Genomic DNA, 24,026 nt, shown 5'->3' with positions numbered 1-24,026 from the left:
GATACTGAGACCTCAAGCCACAGCCGATAAACTGGCGTGGGTTAAAGCCCATAGAGTCCGTTTCAGTGCTGGGCTTCCATTTCGACTAGCCTGCTCAGGACCTCAGATTCTCTCTCTCGCATTTGCACTGCCCAAACGCCTTCTGACTACAGTAATCCCCACGAAAAAAAACTTAAGGCTCTGTATGATTTGATTCCAGAGATAGACACGGCACAGACACCGGCTGCACCACAAGTGCGGCGCTTGTTTTGAGCGCCAGAGGTTGGCTTGCCCGAAGTTTGGTCGCGAAGCAAACGGCTGTCTGAGCAATGGAGCACCCAGAAGTTGCGGCTAGGCAACCTGCGTACGCCATCCAAACAAACCTGGTGACCGCAATACTTGGTTAAATTTAGTCAAGGGGCCAAACGCTTTTGTTTAAAACAGAGGAAGTTTACAAGCTGCCGACAAGCAACATTGTGGCGTTCCGATATAAAAGAAACACTGAAACAGCGTTGCGTTCCTTGTTCCAGCCCTGTCTCTCGATAGGCTCAACCATGGAAGTGACGTAAACTTTGTTCAGTGAATCTGGATCTCTATTTCTCACAGTTCAGCGCAAATACTCTTCAAAGAATTATCTGCACATCTTTAGTATGTCAACAATTGTAACAATATCCTGTAGGTTACTCCACAAACAATGGCATCTCTACTACAATCATCTCCAACCTACCAAAGCAATCACAAAACTACCAGGACAAAATTTCAATGACAAGTATAAAAAGAATTAAATGGATGGATGGAAAGCATATAAACTTGCCACCTCATAATATCCGCCTCCTTTCTTCGTCTTGATCAACCAAACATTGAATCTTCTAGCCTTCTGAGTTATTCTGTGACAAAGGATCAGTCCCAGAGTTCCTTTTGCGCAGTTACAGTATGGAAAAGAAGGATGCACTAGTATGATACAGATTGTAAGAATTGTGTTCCCCTATGATACAGATGAAAACTCCTGAGGTATTTGAATGCCAGTTTTCGCAGGGGATGGTCAGTTGTATTGAATGCTGGTTGCTTTCTTGATTAACCAGTATATTTATCCAGCAGCAATCAGCCTCTCCAGCCAACAAACGAATCATAAACTGTACTCCCTCGCTGTGTCCAGCATTTGCTGCAAGTCACTCCTTGACACGCTGAGGCTCCAAAATATGGCAGTTTCTAACAAAGTCGTTGGAGTAGTTTACATGCTTTGTCCAAAATGGTTGAAGGTTCTTAAAAGCAATGTCTAGCCATGGCTTGCACTGGCCATTGTAATGTATCACTGCAGCCCTCCTGACACTCTCAATATCTGTCTTGTCTTGGTATCCTAAGCCAAGCAGGTGCCATGATGGGTCTATGCCATGCACATGACCCCTAAATGCTATAAGGGCGGGTGGTAAAGTACCAAATTTCCAGAGTGTAAGACCAGATTTTAGATTCTGCAAAAGAGATTTAAATTAATGTGAAGACAAATAATGGTAACCAACAACTCTTATCATGTTTTAGGTAGTAGTTAACTATGGTTTTTTTTAATTATTTATAATTTTCTATGCCTGGAAGAATATATAAGCGCATGGTGACCAAAGCCAGGTAGCAGAAAAGGAAAATCACTTTTTACATTTACACAAGAATGTTGAATCAAGGTTTCTTTTTAAGATTTTGGAACACTGTACATAGTACAGAGTCTGCATGCAAAAATACCAGAATGATTTCAGTTCAGAAACATAGTCAATGAACTATGAAACATAGAGTAAGACTGGGAAATGGATATCCTTGTCGGTGTAAAATGCATTACCTCCTTCAACCAGAAATGATATGTATCCCTGATGTTTGTCTTCCTCCAAGCTGCCAGATCAAATATATTCATACCATATGCCCAAGCACATTCATCTGGGTCAAGACTCCGAGCTATCACGGGATGCGAGAAGTTGAAATACGTCCTGAAACGCTTAGACATCACCCAGCTGTCTTCCCCTCTGCATGTTTCCACAGCTCCATTCACCTTCCCTTCAAGATTGATCGCCCAAAGGGGTGACAAGTCACGCTGAACAACAATGTCATCATCGAGGAAGACCACCTTGTTGAGGTTGGGAAAGAGCTGGATGAAGAAAAGTGAATGGATCAGGTTATAAAGATGTACAAAGTCTACATTACAAATTTCACAATCTTTGCTACAGAATATAAGTATAAGCTAGCTTTGAAGCTGTATTGTATGGTAAGTGCAACTCAATTATTACTAGAATTGGGAAAAGGGTAATGGAAACTAAAAAGAAGTGGCGGAATATAACAGCTCAGCGCATTAGCAGCAAGCAAAAGTGCACAATCAACACGTGATAAGGATCCTGACAAAAAAGAATCACGTTTGAATATCTTCATTTGAATCGGATATAGAAAGAGAACTAAACCTCTGTTCTATGAAAGAAAGCATGCGGTGTGACGTTTTCCAAGCTCACTTAATCAGGAGCCTTGGAGACAATCACCTAAACAACCTAATGCCCTACCATAAAGATATGCTAGAAAGCATGGCGATGGAATCTGGTGGACACATCAATATGAAATGCTTAAATAAACCGGTAAAAAAAGGAAGTGCAACAGATAAAAGCCAATGGCAAGGCACCTCAGGCAAATAAATGCGGAGATGGTTCAGCAGGGATATGTATTTGGGGCTCCGAGCCTGCAACTTTGAAGCAAGCACCCTAGGATTGTCACTTGCGCTGGAAACTGTACCATGATCTCCATGATAGTGATTTCTAACTCCACGATGGTTTTCTATAGCCTCTAGTACCGGGACATTTTCTCTTGTCAGCCAGTCAAACTGGTGAACACCTTTTACTTCAACTATTGCAGGAGATATGGAATTAAGAGCAAACCATGAATGCATCCCAGGATATGTTTTCTTATCAGTAATAACATGGAAGACTACTTTCTCGGGCACTGAGGAAGATCGTACAGTGGAGCTGACAACAACTGAAGCAGCAAGAATGTTATCACTGGCTAGAATATAATGTTGGAAGGAATTATCAGAAAGCAAAGGTAATAGTTCTGGTGGCGGTAACTGTTTCCGTGCATGAGCATTTGAGGAGTATTCATCAGTAAGGCGCAGAGACAAGCAATGGATTCCTTTGGGAATAGCAGTTGCAGCATAATGTTTATACAGCTGTTCTGCCAACCTTGACCTCTTTACCTCCTTATCCATGCTTTCCATCTGCAATATAAGTAATAAGAATAAATGTTATAAACCACAATAGTGCTCTAAAGCACCTAATCAGGAGCTAAGGCCAAAGGTCAATATTTTATTAAGCAGTGTACAACAAAGCAGCAATACACAATTACACAGAGATGGGAACCGAATGCTGAAAAGGATGACCAATTACATATCCAGGAGCAATACACAATTGTACGTTAGCTCCCAGAAAATGTATAGATTCACTTACACAATTGTGAAATACTTCTGCAACTCTAGTTTTTTTAGTGATCATGCCCTGTATTTCTTTTCCACCCAAGAAAAGTCTCATTTCCATTAACAGCATAACGGAAATACAGAGTTTTTGGAAGATGATAGAAAGACAACAGAAGGTTTAAGACCTACACCCAGGCAAAACTAGACGGATGCCTGAAACTCTGACTCAGAGCTAAGGCACCAGAAACAGAACGCGATATAACTCCAGCGGCAAAGACATAACAGGAATGCCAAAGACGAGGCAGAATTTAGAGAGTACATGCTAACTCCAGATGCCAAAAAGCATCAATAATTGCATATTGTCACAGAATAGGCTGCCATTCTCATGTACATGCCATTCTTGTTCATAATCAATGGATTTTTGTTATGTTTAATTAGTAGAAAATGTGATATGGATTATTTGAGTGCCCAAAATCAATATGTATGTCCATATCGAATTGGGGTCTTCCAAATACACATCACAAAAACCAATTCAGTTTTGCTTTAAAAGGTTGCTCATGCAGCACTATAACTTTCAAAAATTCCAATGCAACAGTGTGAATCAAAAAAGGCAAGTTAGTTCCGTACCGTAGCTTTCAACCTAACGGCAAATGTTCTAGCATCATAATGGTTATCCTTCATCTCCAAAAGAAAATCCCTGAATGATTCTGGTAACTTTTCATTGGATGGGAATTCCTCATTGTTAACTTGATCAAAAATTCTATACAGATCTTGCACCAGCCTCTGTTAATATTGAGTAAGAAGCGGTAAATAAATTGTTGTCTCTATGAAAAAGGGTAAACAAAGAGTCATGAGTTGCTCAAAGAAAAGTACAAGGAGTTTAGTAACTCACTGTAGAATCACCCCCCTGCCTACCAAGGAAACTAGGCCCTATTCGCCTCCCCAAGCAATCTGTAAAACAGGATTACAAAGGTTACAAAACACACAAACTATGAGATGTAATACAAAATGTCAGTTCCGTGCAAAGAAATAAGCTAACCGTGATAAAGCACCCATGCAACCCGGGGGTTCTACAGTAAAAAAGCAAAAGTACTACCCCCAATCCCAAATGTAGGTCATTCTAGGATTCTATTGGTCAGACTTATATTTTACTTGGCCCATCAATGTATGATGAAAAGTTACATAGATTCACAAAGCATGGTTGACGTTACTAGATTGTAGATTCATCATGGAAAATACTTATATTTATCTTTTACAGTTTAGAATCTGCATAGCTTTTTTATTAAAAAAAAACAAGTGAAAGAACATTAAGACTGTGCCATTGTCCTAAACTTACATTTGGAGTTAGAGGGAGTAAATAATACTAATTCCATACCAGAAGACCTTGAAGCATGAGCAAAACCAATTATCTCATTGTATCAGCAGCTTACAGAAGAACATGACCCAAGTAGAGAGCTTATGACAACCAAACTTTACACACAGAAATCAAGAACGATCTGCCAAATATTTCACAAACCCATGATACCTATTTGTCTTTGCAGGGGCTATCAAGTCACATTTCATACCATCAATCAATGCTGATTGCCTGAACCTCAAGTGCCCAGCCCCAAATTATTTTGCTTAGGCTATTAGGACAAATATCCCTACTCCCTAGGGTATGGCAAATGAGGTACTTATTAAAGTACCAAAACTGAAGTTCCAGTATTTTGCACAAATCTAGGAACGGCTTCAGCATAACTTCTTATGACTGGTACACAGGGAAGTGGAGCACGTTTATCTAAAAGTAATCAGCTGGCCAGGTGCAGAAGTGGAGCACTTTTGCCTACAATTAATCATTTAGCCAGGCACATCAAGGGCTTAGTTATATCCCTATAGCTTATATATCCATCCTTGATGCCCAAACAATCAGCTACCTAAGATTTTAGAGTCCAGATGAACAGGTACCCAGTTCAGAGTTGAAACATCTGATCGGTATATAGGGAAGGACTGATAGTATTTTTCAAGGATCATAGTATGGTTTTTGCTACAGTCTTGCAAGACTCAGCTCAAAACTACAATAAAAAAGCTCTTCCAAAGCTAACACTGCAGCTGATAGGAGTAAATCCAGTCCCTTAATCCTAACCAAAGTGATGGCTTGAAAAACTACATTTCGACCAATGCAAGGAAATTATATGCCTAAAATCCACAAATCTACTCACCTGGAAACTGAATCATAAACCCAAATCGTCAACTCTATCTATTTCAGTTCAAATCAGCACATCAAACAAATAAGATCGCCCACGCCTGAGACCTTGAATCTGAAGCTCGTACGCGAACAAATCACACGTTCTCGGAGAAGCATTCGTACATTACCACATTCCCACCGACACCGCGAAATCCTATGCCAAGAGCGCTGAGATCCAAGGTTTACCTCCCCAAACGCACCAAATCAACAACCCAACCCGAAGAAACCAAACCCAGAAAGAAAGAAAAAAACGCCAAGAGATCGCAGCCGTCCATCTTACCGACGGAGGAGCACTTGCTTCCGCCTGCCTCGAGCGCGGGGACGGCGGCGAGGATGAAGGCGAAGGGCAGGAGGCAGCCGAGCGCCACGACGACAGGGAACGCGACCGCGCGCCAGTACCATCCCCCTCCCCCTCCCCCACCGCGCCGGGCGGCCCCGTGCGGCGGCGGCGGCGGCGGGGGCGGCTGCGGCGCGACGCGCACCTTCATGGAGTCGACGACGCCATTGCTGCTGGAGATGGTGATGCTGCGCATGCTCGGCGAGATCCGCAGCTGCATCCTCCCCCTCCCCCTCCCCCGCCGACGGGAGCTCCGAGTCCGGCGGCCTAGGGTTCCGGCGACGGCGGCGGCGAGGCGGTGGCATTGGGCAGAGACATGCTAATCGCACGGATGATACTAATAGGAAATAGCAATGCGCGTCGCCGCGTGCGATGCAAATACCGGGCGGCGCGGGGGCCTATCGGCGAATCCCCAGGGGATTTTGGGGGCGAGGGATTGGGGATTTGATTTCTCTTCCGGGAGCCGGGCGGCTAGGCGATGGCCGGCTATGGGGCTATGCTCTGCTCCCGTCTCGCTTGCTTCCCCCCTTCCCTCCTCCCACTCTCCCTCTCTCTCTTCCGTCCCGGAGGAGAAACAAGAGAGAGACAACAGCGGAGCATTTTGTTTGGTTGCTCCCACTGTCTTTCTCTTTCTTTCTTTCTTTCTTTTTTCGTTTCTACTCACTCTGTTTCAAAAAATACAATTCTAGATTTGAATTGAGTCAGACTTACTTAAGTTTAACTAAATTTATAAAAATATTATTAACATCTATAACTTCGAATAGATATACTAAAAATATACTTTTACAATTAGTTTTAATAATTCAATATCATAAATGTCAGTGACTTTTTTGTATAGATCTAGTTAGATTTAAAATTATTTGACTTCTTAACAAATGGATTTTGTTAGACTAGAGTATATTACTAGTATATATAAACACTCTTTCGGTTTTTTGCTTTAATTCATGATCCTTTTTATCAATCCTCTCACAATTTATAGTTAGATTTTTTTTATTATTCTCTTTTTGAGGTTGCTGAGTATCAAGATGTTTGGCATATTGTATGTAAATAACGAGGTATTGGTGATCGCATTAGATGTTATCCTTACTCGTCTTACTAAATACACACTGCATGTATAATAATAGGTTAAAAGTTTTACATTGGTGTATTGTGTCATAGTATTAGTGAAGGCAACATTATACTATTGCAACAACAAGTGAAACAGCTCATAATCGTGTTGACTCAACCTTTTGGAGGCTGGACGTTTTGTAGCACTAGGCCGAGAAGAAACCAACGGTTGAGTGACCCAACTTGAGTCCTGTAGAAAGAGAGGAACGCCAACGGAGACAGTGTGAGCAGGTGGAACTAAGCAATCGAAGCTTGGAAGCTGTCAAATTGACTCACCTGACAGCGATCCCTCATCGACCACTGAAGGAAAGAAACGTCCATATGTATATATTGCGCGGCCATTAGTATCCGAGTAATGGCCGATTTTAAATTAATGAATAAATCGTACAGAAACTCCCCATCACTGCGAAAAAAATGCGATGGTTGTTGTTGAGAGAAAGAAACGGAAACGAAAACGAAAACGAAAACACGTTGAGCATCTTTCGCACCGACAGATTACGCTCCAGCTGCGCCCGGGAAGAGCTCAAGTTGACCTCCAGCAAGCTCGCACCGGTCGAGGCTGCCAATCGTCATCACCGATGTTTAGGGAACTTGTTACCTAAGATTTGTGCCGGTCAGTCTATATATTTTACCCGGCAGATTTAACCAGTTGCTGCTAGTGTGCTGCAGAAGCATTTCGTTTTCTCAATGATCCTTTTTCTTGTGTTATAATTTGTACTTTTTAACTTATTTTTTTTAGTTGAATCAGTATTTTTCTCTAACGATAAATCAGCAGAAATAATATTTTAATTTATTTTTTTAGCTAAATGAATGGGGCCAATATATAGGAGTAAATAAAATCATGGGAAACGATCGGGTTTGATTACGAGTAATTGCCGTGCATGCCTCGTCCGGTCGTCCCTCTGCCCACAGCTGTTACGCAGTGCAGGTGCCTAGTGCCCACCCATGCATACAAGATGGTCCATGCTTGATGCCTCCTGTGATTCTGTGAAGAAGTGACGCCTACATGACTGCACGTCTATGTCTATTCTACATTTCTACTAGTGGTTGTGGCACACAAATACGGGAAAAGAACAAATAAAAAAGAATGGAGCAGATATTTTCATCTCGTTTTAGAAAAATAGCACTTGCGAGATATTACTGCTAATTGCAGGTAGAGGTAGGGTTGATGGGTGCAGACTACGGAGTGCATGTTCCTCCATTTCCTAGCACCCAGATCTGGCCGCTCCTCGCACCGGCGGGCTAGCCACGTGCTCACGGCTTAAAATACAGCGCCGTTTGGCTTATTTTTATTGCCGCTAATGGCACCCCAAGGCACGCCAGTTGCTGCATTCTGCCTCTTTCTGGCTTCTAGACTCGTGCCCGCTCTATAAGTTCCGTGCTGATTAAATCCAGGGCGCTAAAGTTTAAAGTTTAGGTATGTTACATTGGGTATCATATGTGGATGTTATATTAGAGTGTTCGGACAATAATAATAAAATAATTTACGCAAGTCCTCAGTAATCCGTAAGATAAATTTATTAAGCCTAATTAATCCATTATTAGCATATGTTACTGGAGCAACACGTTATCAAATCATGAACTAATTAGGCTTAAAAAATTTGTCTCGCAAAGTAGTTGTAATCTGTGCAATTAGTTATTTTTTAATCTATATTTAAATTTTCATATATGTGTCCAAACTTACTTTGTGATAGAGATTAAACTTTAGGGAAAGAAGCCTTCATCGTGAATGAAAACATTCAAATGGCTAGGCTAGTCTATCCGGTTAATATAAATATATAAATGTGGTCTCTACCCTAATACCTGCAGGCTGCAGGTAGTGGATGAGCTCCCGCGGGTCCCGGCAATGTTGAGCAGAGCAGATCTGTGCTAGGGACTTGGGTTGGGTCCCTTGTTTTCACTTTTCAGTGAACTTTTTAGTTCTTTTGGGGAGGGCCGAGGGGGAAAAACAAAGCTGTGGATCAATCAAACGGAGTGCTTTTAGCAATGACATGGACTGAATTCAATATGCCTCCTTGTCGGGGAGGCCGGCCGTTTGGTTCGGTGGTGGTGGTTTTGGTGGCCTCGGGTTGGTACCTGGTCTTGCCACCACCACCAACTGATGACTGACGAAGTCACGAGTGACGAGGAGAAGCAGCCAAGCAGGGGCAGTAGAGCTGAAGATAGGCAAAGAATTATGGTATCTGTTCATAAAAAAGACACTTTGATTGTCTCCTGCTTCGTACTACAGCACTAGATTATTTTGTAATCGCAGCTAGTATATTACCCAAACAGCTCCACGATCGATCGATCGATCGAGCCCTACCAAACCTCCTCATCCCTCGATTTTTCTCGTGTGGACCCAGAGCAATATCCAAACGGCTGGGTTATCTTGATCGCCGGATTGACGGGCGACGGCTGTGGGGATCAGGCTCGCTCGCATCTCCCAGCGCCGGACTGGCCGTGTCCAGGCTTTGGTTGGTTGTGCCTCGCTGCTGGTGTTTGGTGACAAAACAACGAGGCCAGAGTGCACCACAAGCCTGTGCACTGTAGCATGGCATTGGCTTACGGTTTTGTTCATATTTTTTAAGCTAGGCTTAGGTCTTTGCACATCAAGCGATTGCCCCCTGTGTGCTTGACAATTATGCCATTGCCCAAACAAAGATGCCTGTCCTCCATGTGCCTTGGGCAGCTCCAAGCCTGCCTGACTCACAACTCTCGATCCGGCAAAAAAATGTTAGCACCGGATTTGCGAGGGAGTCGGAGGACTGGACCATTTGGGCAGATAGCGACTCTTCAGTTCTGCCACAACCATAGAATGGGGCATTTGGTATATTTCGAGTTCGGAAAGCAATAAGAGAAATTGGTACAACGGTTCGTCGCCGTCAGGCAGCTAGGGCGTAGGCCTCTTTCCCAACGCCGCAAATTGGGGTCGAACTCTGTCTAATATAACAACCTAGCTTACAGTACACTAAAGAGGGTCTGAGCTTCTATATAAATCTTTATTGACCTCCTAAAGCGTCAGAAGGCATGTTCTACCGAATATTTTTCTACCTTAATACTAAGACGCGCAAATCTTTTGTGTGATCGAGAGAAAAAAAGTTAAAATTGAAATTGTGCAGGATGAAAGCACAATCTGCCATATGGTGTATTCAGCTTCAGAATTTGGATAAAATACTACATGGAGGTCAAGACATTTGCAACTGTGGCGACATCATCAATTCGGACATGGATTCTGAGATGCATCCAATTTCTTGGAATGCAATAATCATGATACAACAGTGGGAGTTCAGAAGGGAACAGAATACCGAAAAGGCAGCATGGACCACTAACAACGAAGGTAATATTGTTAAAGTTATAAATGGTGTAGAAACGCATGTGACCTGGACAGTATTCTTTGCTGCAACAATCATCCAATCAAACTGCCCAGCATATGAACAATTGGATCTTCTGAGCCCAAGTTTGTAGAAGACATGGTGCTATGTGCGCCACAAAACGCCCTAGTTTCTGTTTCTTTAGCAAAAAAAGGCTCTAGTTCCTTTCAGTTATTACTTATTTTCCTCGACCGCATGCACTGCCTTGACTTCTCCTGAGTCCACCCAATATTTGTTCATAAATGGAGAACATGTCTGGAATGCAGTTATTCTGCCTGATCTTTGTTTTTTTTGGCAGATCCAGCCTGAGGCTGAAACGATCGTAATTATTACTGCGGGCTAGTTTGGTGTGAGAGAAAAATACTGTTCTGGCTGGAAATTTACAATCGTTTAACAGGTCGCTGGTATTAGCAGATTCTCTTCCCCACATGCCAACGCTTTCAAGTGTTGGTGGCACCAAATTTGCTTCCAAAAAAGGCCAGACCATGCCCAGCGTGTAACAAAAAATATCATTGGCCACTGGTTGTACCAGGACTGTCGGTGCCATGCGATGTGCTGGCGTTACATCTGACGAGCATCTCCATCATACAGCAAAGATACAGGGTAAACAATACCTCCTGTACACTCATCTAATAATGTCGGCAGTGTGACAGTGGCCTCTACTATCCACTGTTTTTTTCTCTTTTTTGCAAGAGGCTTTTTTCAAATGTAAATTTGTCACTGAACAGTGCAGTGACAAACAAAAGCTACATATATGCCCTAAAAACAATCGTGGTATGGGCAGTAGTCTACTGCAGGACGCCAAGACCTCAGGTCCCCCAAACGAGCTTGCTAAACTAAAATGTCAGCATCAGGCAATTCCAGCACCTTGTGTGTTCCTTTTGATCTGGTTCCTGGTCTGAAGTGATTTCCTTCGATGTACCTGCAGCAAGGGCATATATGTACTTCAATAAATGTAAAGTAGAAGTAAAATGAAAATCTTTCTGAAAATAATATATAATTGAGATTCTGAAGCCAACTTACAGCTCCTTCAGAAATGGATGCCTGTATAACCCTTCGGGTATCCTCCCAATGAAGTTGTTATTGTCCAAGTACCTGCCACAAAACATTGTAATATAAGAACATCAGAACCAAAAGAACACTAAATGACCCTTCCTCCCATATAGAATTCAGACAAGGTTTAAGCACTGAGACTCACAAATAGATCAGCCTTGGAATGTGAACTAGCTTGGGCGATATTGATCCGATCATCTTATTATTGGACAAGTGCCTGAAGAAGGTATAAGGATGATCAGACGATCCAGTATTCCTTATTTTTCAAGGGAAAAATATGATGACAGGTCTTAATGCAATAAAATCTTCGGCTTCAGAGAAGACTTACAAAATCTCAAGGTTTGTCAAATTTGCAATCTGATCTGGCAGCACACCAGTCAATTCATTGTTGTTAAGGTATCTGACAGACAAAACTCAGCAATCAGCAAAGACAGCACTCACCATTCACGAGAGAAGGATGAATTTGGTAGCATGTTATATTTTCACATACAGATTTCTCAGGGAAGGGAAGCCATTCCCGTTGCCGATAAAATCCCTGAGAGTGCCTGTCAGGTGGTTGTTGCCAACGTCACTGCAAAAGGAGAATTTATTATTTGCCACAAGTCCACGGCATCTCACAAACCAGGATGGTTATAATTGAGGTAGTAAATATGACTTGGTTTTCGTTCTAAAGGTGAACAAGAAATAGAAGGAATCAAGTAGGATGTTTACAGGTGACGTAGGTTCTTTAGAGTTCCAAGTTCAGGGGGAATTCGCCCAGTGAAGCGGTTCTCATGAAGATACAGATAACGAAGTTCTGGCAGGTTTGCAAGCTCCACTGGAATCTCGCCTTTGAAGTTATTGAAGCTCAAATACCTAAAAATTCCCAATAACACTTAGAGAAATCAAAAGTGAACATTTATCTATCCACATAACTAAGTACATTCTAAAAATGAACTTACAAGTGTGTCAGTTTCTTCAGTTCACCAATTTCAGGTGGAAGCACATCTTGAAGCTTATTCCACCTCAGGTTCCTAAGTTTACAAGAACACTTGCTTAGATGATGAGCAACTATACTCAAATTAGCCATGGACTCAAAGTGCAAGAAAGTAGCATTGGTGAAGCATTGATTCAAGGGTTATCATTATCCGAGGACATTGGAGTATTGCAGAGAATAAAGAGACTTATGTTCAATGTCGCAAGAACTGAAATGCTCTAAAGTGCAAACATCTTGACCTGAAAGCATATACTCAGTATGCACAAAGATAATCCATACTTACAATATCCTGAGATGTTTCAACCGTCCAATCTGCGGGGGAATTGGCCCTGTCAACTTGTTATTGTGGAGATCCCTATTAATTGGATAATTAAGTTACATACTGGTCATAGTCATAAAGTTGTTCTACTGCAGCCCTTCACAAGGTCATTCAATAATAAGACCGCCGTCAATTAGTGATATTTTTTTGACAGAAAATAAAAGTGCAACTCAGAGAAATAAACAAAACAGAAGCTGGCATAGTTAAGTTATTAAGTGATGATAGTTTAGGGGTAAATCTAGCTTTCCCTTGCGGCAAATGATCTCTCCAAACTCAGGGACATAGCGCAGCAGACATGGAACTTCAATGCTTCTTTTTACAATAAAGTATAAAGAGTAAAATGCACCGGAGGTCTATTAACTTTCGTGGGGGTGTCATTTAGGTCCATCAACTTTGAAACTGTATTTTTGGGTCCATGAACTTTTAAAATGGTTCACTGCAGGTCCATACCCATTTATTTAACCTTAAATCCAAAGTACATTTGCAGAAAACCCCCTACCTTTCTTTATCTTCTACGCCCTGTCGCAGTCGCACGCGGTGCGCCGTGCCGACACCGCGAATCCCGCTGCGCGCCCGCCACCGCCACCGCGCGGTGCTCCTACATGCTCTGCCTCCGCTATAAAACGCGTCACATCGCCACAATTATCCTCACGTCAAACTCCTGACCAACCCCTCCCGCCCGATCTGCGACGCATCCCTCCCGCACCACGTCACGTACGCGGACGGCTCCGTGGCGCGCGCGGCGCTGCTGTGGCTCAACCCTGCCGGCTAGGGGCCCTCTTACGCCTTCGGCTTCTTCTGCACCAACCACCAGGCGCCGCCCTGCACCGAGTTCCTCCTCGGCGTGGCCGTCGTCTATTGCAACAGCGGCGGGCTCATGACCTCCGTGGTGGCGGGCATCCCGCAGGTGGTATGGTCCGCCAACCGTGGCTAGCCCGTCGGGGAGGGCGCGTCCGCGGAGCTCACGGCCGCGGGCAACCTCGTGCTCCGCTCCGCCCCTGGTGGCGCCGTCGTGTGATCCGCGGGCACCGCGGGGCGGTCCGTGGCCGCGATGGTCGTCGCCCGCGACGGCAACCTGGTGCTCCTCGACGCGCAGAACGCCACGGTGTGGCAGTCGTTCGACCACCCCACTGACGCGCTGCTCGTCGAGCAGTCGCTGCGCCAGGGCACGTGCCTCGTCGCCAACTCCTCCGCCGCTGACTGGTCCGTGAGCCTGCTCTACCTAACCGTCGCCGACGACAGCCTCAGCGCCTACGTCGACACCAAGCCGCCGCAGCGGTACTACCACCTGGGATTCAACAAGGCCACTGGCGCCTACGCGACGTACGCCAATGGCGGCCTCGCGGTGTTCGATCCACGGCGGCGCCTGCTGCTTCCACGCCGCTGGCAACCATCCAGCTCCCCGCCGTTGGGGCCAGGACGGTGCAGTACATGCGGCTGTAGCACGACGGGCACCTCCGGGTATACGAGTGGAATCCCACGGGGTGGGCGCCAGTGTTCGACGTCCCGCGCCTCTTCCCGGACGACTGCGCGTTCCCGACGGTGTGCGGCGCGTATGGCGTGTGCACGGACATGCAGTGCAGCTGCCCCGACGCGGCCAACTTCCGCGCAGTGGACTTCCGGAGGCCCAACCGCGGCTGCGTCCCGACGACGCCGAGGATGAGCCATGGCGCAGCTCACGTCCGGCCGCAACGGCGACCGCGCCGAATGCAGGAACGTGGTGTGGTTCCCCATCCAGGGCATGGGCAACCGGATGCTCCGCATCGTCTCCACCTTCAACGGACAGCTACCTGCACATGCTCGTATTTGAGCAGGTCCGGCGGGTCCGCCGACGCGTACTGTCGGCTGCCGAACGCGCCCTGCAGGTGCGCGGGGAACGCCGCCCAGCGCTTGCTCTGTAGCCCGCGGAACCTGCCGCCGTCGCGGCCGCCGGAGGGCGGGTCGGGGTTCTTGACCTGCACGAGGAACGACGCCTCCGGCTCCACGTTCATCGCCTCCTACGGTTCCCTGGCGCTGCGGGTGGGGAGCTCCAGCTTGTACACGAGGTGGGTGAGCTGCAGCTCCCGCCGGTGGCTCCCGCGCAGGAGCTGCCGTCGCCCACAGCCGCGCCGCCAGCGGCGGCTGCTGCGATGGTCATTGACGTGGAGGAGACATAGGAGGAGAGGATCATTAGAGAGGAGACCGACGAGCTGATGCGCATCGGCAGCGTGAAGCGTGCGCTGCGCTCCAAGTCTGGCCGCGCACTCGCACGGTTCCCGCGCCGCACTCCACAGGGCACTCGCTCGCAGTCGCAGCGTTTGCCACCACCGGCACCGGCACCGGCGCCGACACCGAGAGGTTCACGCTGCGTCTGCCCGACCACGTGCTCCAGGACCAGCGCACCACAAGCCTAGTCGCGTTCCGCTCCAGCCGCGGCGGCAGCACGCGTCGTGGCGTCAGCGTTAGGACTGGGGCCGGCGGCGGCGAATTTGCGGGTTGTGTTTTTTCGGGTGCGTTGAGCAGGAAGGGTGAGCGCGTAGAAGATAAAGAAAGATAGGGGGGGTTCTGCAAATGTACTTTGGATTTAAGGTTAAATAAATTGGTATGCACCTGCAGTGAATCATTTGAAAAGTTCATGAACCCAAAAATACAGTTTCAAAGTTGATGGACCTAAATGACATCCCCACGAAAGTTAATGGACCTCCGGTGCATTTTACTCAAGTATAAATCTATCAGATACCTTCCTGTGTGGTCTTAGTATCTTACCACTGAATGGTTATCTTAAAACCAACAGACACTTAACAACAGGTATATGAAGAACATGAACCCAATCAGTTTATACCAAATAATCATGAAACATAAACAACCATGTCCTCCTAGATGCTAATATCGAACATATTAATAAAACGGGACTGACAAGGAAAAGGTTCTTACAATCTTCTTAGATCCAACAGGTTAGTTACTGCTGTTGGGAAAGGACCAACTATTGATACAGCATAAACTTCCCTGAAATAAGATACACAATATGGCATTCAGGCATGTATGTGTAAAAATGATTGACGATGCATGAAGCTTCAGACAAGCAGTAAACATGATCTTGCAATTCATAGAGTTGAAATCCATAACCAGAACACTTGTATTGGTCATAGATGCTAAATTGCAAAGTATCTTATTTATTTCCAACCATGAAAAAAATATCCATGCAGTAGGAAAGTAGGTAATGCTGCCTTGTTCTAACAACAGTTTCCTTTTTCTTTTGGGTAGCTTTAACAAAAGCCATGACAAATGGCTGCAATATGGAGATATGTGTGTAGCCAAATAGTTTTTTGACAATATTTGCAAGGTCAGGAGCCGTTTCAATTTTCTAGGTGATAAAGGGCCTCCTATGTTGGAGCAAAAAAAAACGACCTTTGAGGCCTCAAGTCTTACACTTTTTTTATCTCAGGAAAGAAACTTTCCAACCATAAAATAGCTTCCAAATGCTCATGCATGCCAGGAGCCCACAAGACAAGGTACAATCAAGAAAATGACAGAATGGTGCTTACAGCTCTGTCACAACTCTGTAATCCCCTTGCTGAGAACATGTCACACCAGACCAGGGGGGTAGATCACCATGCCCACAAGGATCATCGCCGACCCATGAGTATACAACTCTCCAGCCTAGTGAAGATTTGATCTCATTCAATGCTTTCACTGCATAAAAATAGATTTTAGTTCCAGCGCTTAAGCACCGAGCACCTACTGAACAGTTTATAAACATTGCTAACTGTGAGCAATGCCTCCGAGCACAACTACTCTCCTCAGTCCTCGAGCAATCAGGAACCATAACACTCATCGGTGGCACTAGGAAATGACACACTATTTTTTTTGAACGAAAAAATGGCACACTACATAGTGCATGTTTTTTTGTCTCGAAAGATCCGTTACCGGCTTTCATTGATAAGAGGAGAGCAATTTACAAGGCTGTGCAGGCGCAAGCCACGCCCACTTTTGTGCGCGGTTTCACAATTAAGTGAAGACCACGCCACCCCTACAGTACTAGAGATCGATTTGATTTACATGAATCTTACAACAACTAAAAGAGCATCATCTATGCTAACAGCCCATTTGGCGCAATTTGTGATGGCTGCGCCGGCATTTGTAGAATCATTTCCAGGCCCTTATTACATAGTGCATGTTAACTGTCATGATTTTATGAACATTACTTCAGTTACAACTCAATCACAAAGTCTCAACAGTCACCCCTTTGTATTGTTGGGCCCAAATTCTGCGGAGAGTATATGCTATTATATATACAAACTAAAATTACCACATATGAAACCAATTTACATCTTAATTGAGATACTAATAAATAGATCCCACAGTGTTGCGCCAGAGATTATGCAAGAACATTATATATCACGCGTCTTCAGAAATGCACAGCCGAGCCCGTGACTGCAAGGGAGGCCAATGCTACCCGTGCGGCCGTACCAGTAGAACAGACGCCCAATTCAGCGCCACTGAGCAGGGAAACGCATGGCTCCGGATGGAAGGTTGGGTTCAGATCTCCAATGACGCGCACAAAAGAATCGATCTTTCATCTAAAACGCCGACTCGCAGTAAGCAGCCAGGAGTTCGCGGACGGGATCGAGGGTGTGGGAGAAGGAACAGTCACGTACCGTCTCTCTTCACCGTCTTGCCGAGCGCCGGGCCAGCCAGGAGGAAGAGGAGGAGCAGGTGGAGAGATAAAGCGCGGGCGAACGACGCCGCGGCCATGGATGAGGGGGGACGGTGCGCTAGTAGTGGCGCAGCGAGAGGCTGGGCACCATAAGAGACGAGAAGGGGAGTGCCGGAAGGGGAAGGTGGCGCCGCACCGGGATGGGGTAGTGGCGTAGTGGGACCGTGGGAGGCTCGGAGTGGCCGAGTGGGAGTCGGCGGGTAGGCACTCACGGTCACGGAGTCACCCTGTCAGTCTGTCACAGGGGCGCTCGGGGTCGCGGATTTCACTTGCGGCGTCGCCGGTGGGTTGGGCAGGTCCGGTACTCCGGTCGTTGCGTCGGGTCGGAGCGCACCGCGGCGCGGCCGTGCTCGCCGACCGGATCTCCGCCTTCTCCGGTACCAGCGACGTGGATTGCCGCCGAACGGCGCCGGACCGTGGCGGAAATTCACACGATCGCTTCGCACGAGGAAGCGTTCGATCTGCAGCTGATAGTTTAAAATTCACCGCAACGCGAACGCGGCATCTATAAAAGATCACCGGAATGAAAGTGCGGAGTAGCACTAGAGCAATTAGAAATGGGGACAGTATTATTGAATACGGTTCTGTGTAGTGATGGTGAACGTAGGACATACGTATAATCACCGTTTTTTTTTCGAAATTACGTATAATTACGTTGGAGTACAATCTCGTTTGAGGGGCAGAAAATGAATAGCTACGGTAAATTTAGGAGGTCAGGGGAAAAGGCAAAAAGTATTTTGACCTTCCTCAACTATAACTATTTACAAAGTTTGATTTTCCTTCCCTTATATAAAAATGTTTTTTAATTACACAGTACAATGCAGACGCCTACAACACGCACGTATACTCACTGTCGCGTATAGATATTAGAGATACCCAAAGCAAGAAAGTTAGCACCCACGCTGACTTTCCCGGATAGCTCGAGACGTATTAAAAGGTCTCGTCTAACCTCAAGGCCGCGGGCTCTGTCTCGCCCGACCCAAGGACGCGGGTTCCATCTCGTCCAAGGCCGTGGGCTTCGTCTTGCCCGACCTCGAGGCCGCGGGCTCCGTCTCGCCCGACTCCTTGGGTACAGGCTCTAGGGATGAAAGCGGGAACGGGAAATTCCCGTACCGACCGACACCGAATACCGGAATTCCTGACCGGATATCATTTTCTCGGGAAAAAACGGATTCGGGAAGAAATCCGAAAAAATTCGGCGAATCCGGTATCAAAATCGGTTAGAGTGATTTCCCGACCGAATTAGCGGATCCCGTATTTGTCCGCGAAACCTCCCACGGGAAATTCCCGTTTTTCCCATGGAGCAACAAGGTTTGGCCCAGGAAGAGAGGAGGCAAGGAGCATGCGGCCCATCATTCCATGCTTGGCCCTAGAATTTACGCATGGAGCACAGGAGCAGCAAGGTTTGGCCCTTTGTTCATTTTTCTTTTCCATTTTCTTTTTTTGGTAGTTCTATAGTTTTCTTTGCATAAATATTCTGATAAGCTCATTGTTTGCTATTGTTTGCATATGGATTATGCATGGTTGCTATTGTTGCATCGAGCTCACTGTTTCCAGTGGCTACATATATCGATGTTTTCGTTTTGTGTTGCCGCTTCCCGATCGTAATTGACGCGTTCCCGTTCGAAATATTCCGTTCTCGATATCCCGTAATACCGGATTCATTTTCCCGTCCGGCCTTCCCGTTCCCGTTCTCGGCCAAAAAATACAGGAGTGGGAATGGTTAAGACATTTTCCCGACCATTCCCGACCGTTTTCATCCCTAGCAGGCTCTGTCTCGCCCGACCACAAGGACGCGGTTTTCATCTCTCCCAAGGTCGCGGGCTCCGTCTCGCCCGACTCCTTAGGTGTGGGCTCCGTCTCGCCTGATCCCAAGGACGCGGTTTTAGTCTCACCCAAGGTTGCGGACTCTGTCTCACCTGACCTCGAGGACGTAGGTTTTGTCTCGTCCGACGGGGACCCATACCGCCGCCAACCACGCTAGGTCCAAGCATATGGGCCTAGGTCAAAACTCTGACGTCAGGGAAGAGGCTGACATGCCTCGATGTAACCCGTGGCCATAACGGGCCATACCTGAATATTCACATCAAGAACGGTGTTGGGAGTGCCGGTGCTGTTCTGCCTAGTTCTCGTACGGACGCTGACAGGCGTGTCAGTTCACCACGACGTCCACCGGGACAGAGTGGAACACCATGATCGGCAGATGACGCTTGCACATGGTGCTAGTGATGAATAGGGCCACGACATGGAGCCGTCCCTGTTGACATCTATAGGATCGACGACACCCGCATGAAGGAGAAGAAGGACCCGACAGCCGTGGAAGCCTTCTTTTCTCTCTGGTTCTTCTCCTTTTCCTCCTCTATAACACGTGCTTTCCCTTCGCCCATAAAAGAGGAAGTTGGGCGCCCCATGAAATGGAAGATTGAGACACAAGAGCACGACACGAGCACATGGCTGAGCGATAAGCGAGCTCTCAGCACCCGTTCACTCCTTCCACCAGAGACTTCGAATCCTCTCCCTCTCTTGTTTGTTTGTATCCCCTATTGCAAACCAAGTGTCAGTAACATGAGCAACAACGAACTGGATGTATGGATGTTTCACCCGAACCAGTATAAATCCTTGTGTCCTCCGAGCACACCATCCTAGCCAGACGCGCAAATACAAATTTATTCATCGGTGGTCCAAAAACACCGATAATTGGCGCGCCAGGTAGGGGCTTTTTCTGCGTCTCAACGTCCATATCAGGCCTTGGATGGCTAGTCACGACGTCAGCTGGGTCCCGAGCGCGCATGTATGCTTCAGGAACTTGGACTTCATCATTACAACGGAGGGAGAGTTGGCGTAGGTTCCCGGCGTAGTCCAACCTCTCCACTCCACCGGCCTCAACGCGATCGCCGAGGCGCTTGAGGAGCTACAGCTGCACCCACAGGAAGATCATGCTCCCAAGAGCGACCAGCTCCTCGGCTTCGATTATGGGAGGCTAGAGTGCTAGCCTGGTGCCTTCCTAGGACCTCGACCATCCTGGGAGGACCTGCGCCGCCTCACCTTCTCATTCACTAATGTCATGATGCAGCTTGCCGGAGGAGAGCTACTCTCCCCAAAATACCTCATCCGGAGCTCCTCGACAATGCTCTCGTTCGGTCTACGCAACGCCGCAGAGACCGTTGGCCACCTTATGGCGTAGCGCACGCCCCCATCCCCTACGAATGACGAGTTCGTGGGAATGACCGAATACGTCATAGAATCTTTCCACGACCTTCTCGTGGGAGAATCAGAGTTGCCCTCCAACTCTAACTCTAGCTAGGGGAGCCATCACCCCTCACGATAATGTTTCATGGCAAGTACCCCTGAGGGATACATCGAAAGCATCCATGAGGGAGTGGCTACCTGTGGCAGAACCGCCTAATCTAATGCCTCCTAGAAGTGCTTGTCTTCTATTAGACACTAAGCACCTAGGGGAGAACACTAAATTACTCGGTTTCATCGGGCACACCCCAGGGGAGAACCTGAAAATCCACATTTTTGCCATCAGGATCACAAATGAGATAATAAAGCTTACATCATTCTTAACCATTTCTTACATCACTTTTAATACAACATCAGAGTATAATATTTAATGTTATAATAGCAGAATGTAATCATCTTAACAAAGCTATGAACAATTTAATTGAACAGCGGAATATAAACATGTGAACAGAGTTACAGCAGAAATAAACATCTATTAATGATGTGATAAAGTATTGATATATAAACTACGACAACAGATTATGAAACTTTCATTTATAAAAACATTTGGTGAGAGTTATAAAAAACAACTACGAACACAGCGTAAAGGAATCCTCGCTGAGCCCACCAGGAGGAATCCACACACAAAAGTCAGCTTTAGCATCCACCTGTCACCTGCAATAGGGGGAATAAAACCCTGAGTACTCAATTGTACTCAGTAAGACTTACCCGATAGGAGAAAAGAAAAGACTCTAAGGATATGCAAGGCTATTTGGCTTGTGGGTTTATTATATTGCAGGAAGCATTATTAAGCGTGCGTCCTTATATTTGATTTTTATTAATAGCCGCATTGATTCATTAACTAACCATTCTATGTAAGCACCTATGCTACTTTCAAGCAGGTGGTAAGCAATCAAATTTCCTTTTTTCATTCCATCTTTTGTCTTTTAGTTCTTACTACGGTGCTAGGCATAAGACAAGCCATACCGACTCGACGGCGATTCACGAACCAATGTGCCCAGCTAGGTGCCCCGAAAACACACGCTCCGCTTATACCCATGGCACAAGCAGGACCAACACATCACCCTCCTATCCTGGGGTCTTAGGTCTCCGTCCAAACTGGGACTCGAAGCCCATGCCCCTGACTCCCGGACTCAGTGCGGTGCAAGGACCTTCTCCACCAAAAAAATAACCCTGACAGTCGGTCTAGAAAGAGCCGGAACCCATGACAAGAGAGCAACAAGTCTTCTAAGCGCCCATACCCAAGTATGTGCTCAAGACAATAGATCTGTGACTTGCCTCGATGGCTTATACAACGACCGGTCCTTAACTGACACAAACAGGGAAAGCAGTGTAACCAAGCCATGCCCCACGTCCACGGCGACACAACCTCTTACACCCACCAATACCCAAACCATATCCCTGCCCGGTCACCATTTTTTCTTTCCACCATTTATATATTTCAAGTGATAATAATACAGTAATATATTTCCCTATATCTCGCGAGTGACAACCATCACTCGACTTCTACCGAGTTCTATAGCATAGCATTCTACACACGATCCTGTCATACTAGTAAGACTCATAGGATAAAGATATATATATATATATATGCAAGTGGGTTTCATTCAACTCCTTAAACTTAATGCACAACTATAATTTAAACTACAAAAAGTAGGGGTTATGCACTGGGGCTTGCCTGGGTAAGATATATATTAAAAACTTAGTATCTACATCTTCAGATCATCTATCATCAACTAAATAGAAAGCCCATTGCATCATTTCCTAGAGAGAATACCAACACCATCTTCGGATTTCCAATCATCCTTGAATTGATCCGTTGATCCATCATCGTACCTATATGATATGCAATGCGATGCAATGTAAGAAGTAATTAATCAACTGCAATTGTGATTCGTACAATACGATTTACGCCTCTCAAGTTAACGAGCTAGTTCTAACGACAACCGTACTTATCTACGTACCTATGTTGTCGAATAAGACATTATTTCCCAACAAATATTTAGTTATACAAACCCAAGTTGTTTCTTTGTTTCATTCTATCGATTTAATCATTATTCAAAATAGGACATCATTATCTATTTAGTAAACTAATTATTCTGGAGCTACAAAATTACAGTGAGTACCTAATATTGCTAGAAGCCTACTGTACAAATTTTAGATTCAACAATATTACGATTTATCATGAAAATTCCTACAAGTTTATCTTTACATAATATTAAGTACCTTAAATTAATTATATAGCTTCCAAGAATATTATCAAACTATGTGAATAAAATATACTAACAGGTAGATCATGATTTTAGAGACTCAATAAAACTAGTTTCACCATTTTTGAACACCTACACAATTTTATATTGATTTTACAAGTTTATTTCCAAAACTTAATTAGAAATGTTATAGAACGAAAGGGCCAGTGGCATCTTAAGCGGCCCAGCAGCCCAGAAGGGCGGAGCGGCACGCGGTGGAGCGGGCCAGGCGCGGCAGGTGATCTTCGGTGGCCTAGCGTGGCGTGTGCGGTCAGCGGTAAACTGGCCAGTGCGGTGTAGGCGATGGCCCAGTCAAGCTGGCCCACACGGGGTGTGGGGTCCTGCCCAAAACTAGCCTAGTGGCCAACTCGGCTAGGTCTAGCGTCTAGGCAGCCAGGCGCGATGGCCATAGGCCAGCCCAGCGCGTGGCGCAAGTGGCCCAACAAGGCGCATGGCAACCAGGCCTAGGACAGGCGGCGCGGACGGCCCAATGGTGGCGGCATCATTTTGCTAAGAGGCCCTTGTAATTTCCTTAAATCAGCCCGCAAGACATGAAAACTATTTAACGGGAGTCACTGAACTTGCATTGAGGACTTGAAAGGTCCTTGTGTGATTTTGGTAATTGAGTGACAACCTAGGTGGACTAATTGTATTTATGTGAGATACACATGTGATTAGTCCACATGTATATATTGTGTGAGCAACATATGCCATGAAGGTGAAAATGGCTTGGAGATGTTGTAAAGCTCACACATGTGATGATGAAGGAGCTCATTACACATGAGACATGACATTGAGTCATGTGATCAAGGTGGAGAAGATTAAGACAAGACTTGGCTTAATAGACCAGTTGCAAGCATGAAGGACAAGTCGAAGGCTTTGGAGCGATGGACCCGCGTGGCGGTGAAGCTTGAGCAAGACTTGCACCGATGGACGAAAGGCAACGATGAAAAGCAGTGAAGTCAAGATCGATGAACCAATATGATCACGTGATGATATGAAGTGGATCATATCATTGTGATCATGTTGTGCATGTGTTGCATCGACATTAGAGAGA

General features: G+C 45.9%; 2 protein-coding genes and 1 pseudogene across 2 annotated transcripts; 1 reads left to right on the top strand and 2 right to left on the bottom strand.

Moving 5' to 3' along the window:
- Positions 1-596: 596 nt before the first annotated feature.
- On the bottom strand, positions 597-6,572 carry LOC136550237 (probable galacturonosyltransferase 14). The gene is made up of 6 exons (XM_066541740.1): positions 5,914-6,572; positions 4,302-4,360; positions 4,037-4,192; positions 2,627-3,214; positions 1,805-2,107; positions 597-1,448 (listed from the first exon to the last, which is right to left on the bottom strand). The coding sequence occupies exons 1-6, from the start codon at positions 6,188-6,190 to the stop codon at positions 1,149-1,151; spliced, it is 1,683 nt and encodes a 560-aa protein (XP_066397837.1). The 5' UTR covers positions 6,191-6,572; the 3' UTR covers positions 597-1,148.
- A 4,319-nt stretch (positions 6,573-10,891) lies between these two features.
- Positions 10,892-17,927, bottom strand: LOC136504268 (probable leucine-rich repeat receptor-like protein kinase At1g35710). The gene is made up of 11 exons (XM_066499134.1): positions 17,416-17,927; positions 16,303-16,450; positions 15,692-15,763; positions 12,743-12,814; positions 12,425-12,496; positions 12,195-12,338; positions 11,974-12,054; positions 11,812-11,883; positions 11,629-11,700; positions 11,454-11,525; positions 10,892-11,352 (listed from the first exon to the last, which is right to left on the bottom strand). The coding sequence occupies exons 1-11, from the start codon at positions 17,510-17,512 to the stop codon at positions 11,262-11,264; spliced, it is 993 nt and encodes a 330-aa protein (XP_066355231.1). The 5' UTR covers positions 17,513-17,927; the 3' UTR covers positions 10,892-11,261.
- On the top strand, positions 13,443-15,671 carry LOC136510758 (G-type lectin S-receptor-like serine/threonine-protein kinase SD3-1; annotated as a pseudogene).
- Positions 17,928-24,026: the final 6,099 nt, after the last annotated feature.

The sequence above is a fragment of the Miscanthus floridulus genome, chromosome 1 (genome assembly GCF_019320115.1).
Source record: "Miscanthus floridulus cultivar M001 chromosome 1, ASM1932011v1, whole genome shotgun sequence".
NCBI lineage: Eukaryota > Viridiplantae > Streptophyta > Magnoliopsida > Poales > Poaceae > Miscanthus > Miscanthus floridulus.
The sequence above is the reverse complement of the archived record's forward strand: the minus strand, read 5'-3'. Positions and strand labels throughout refer to the sequence as shown.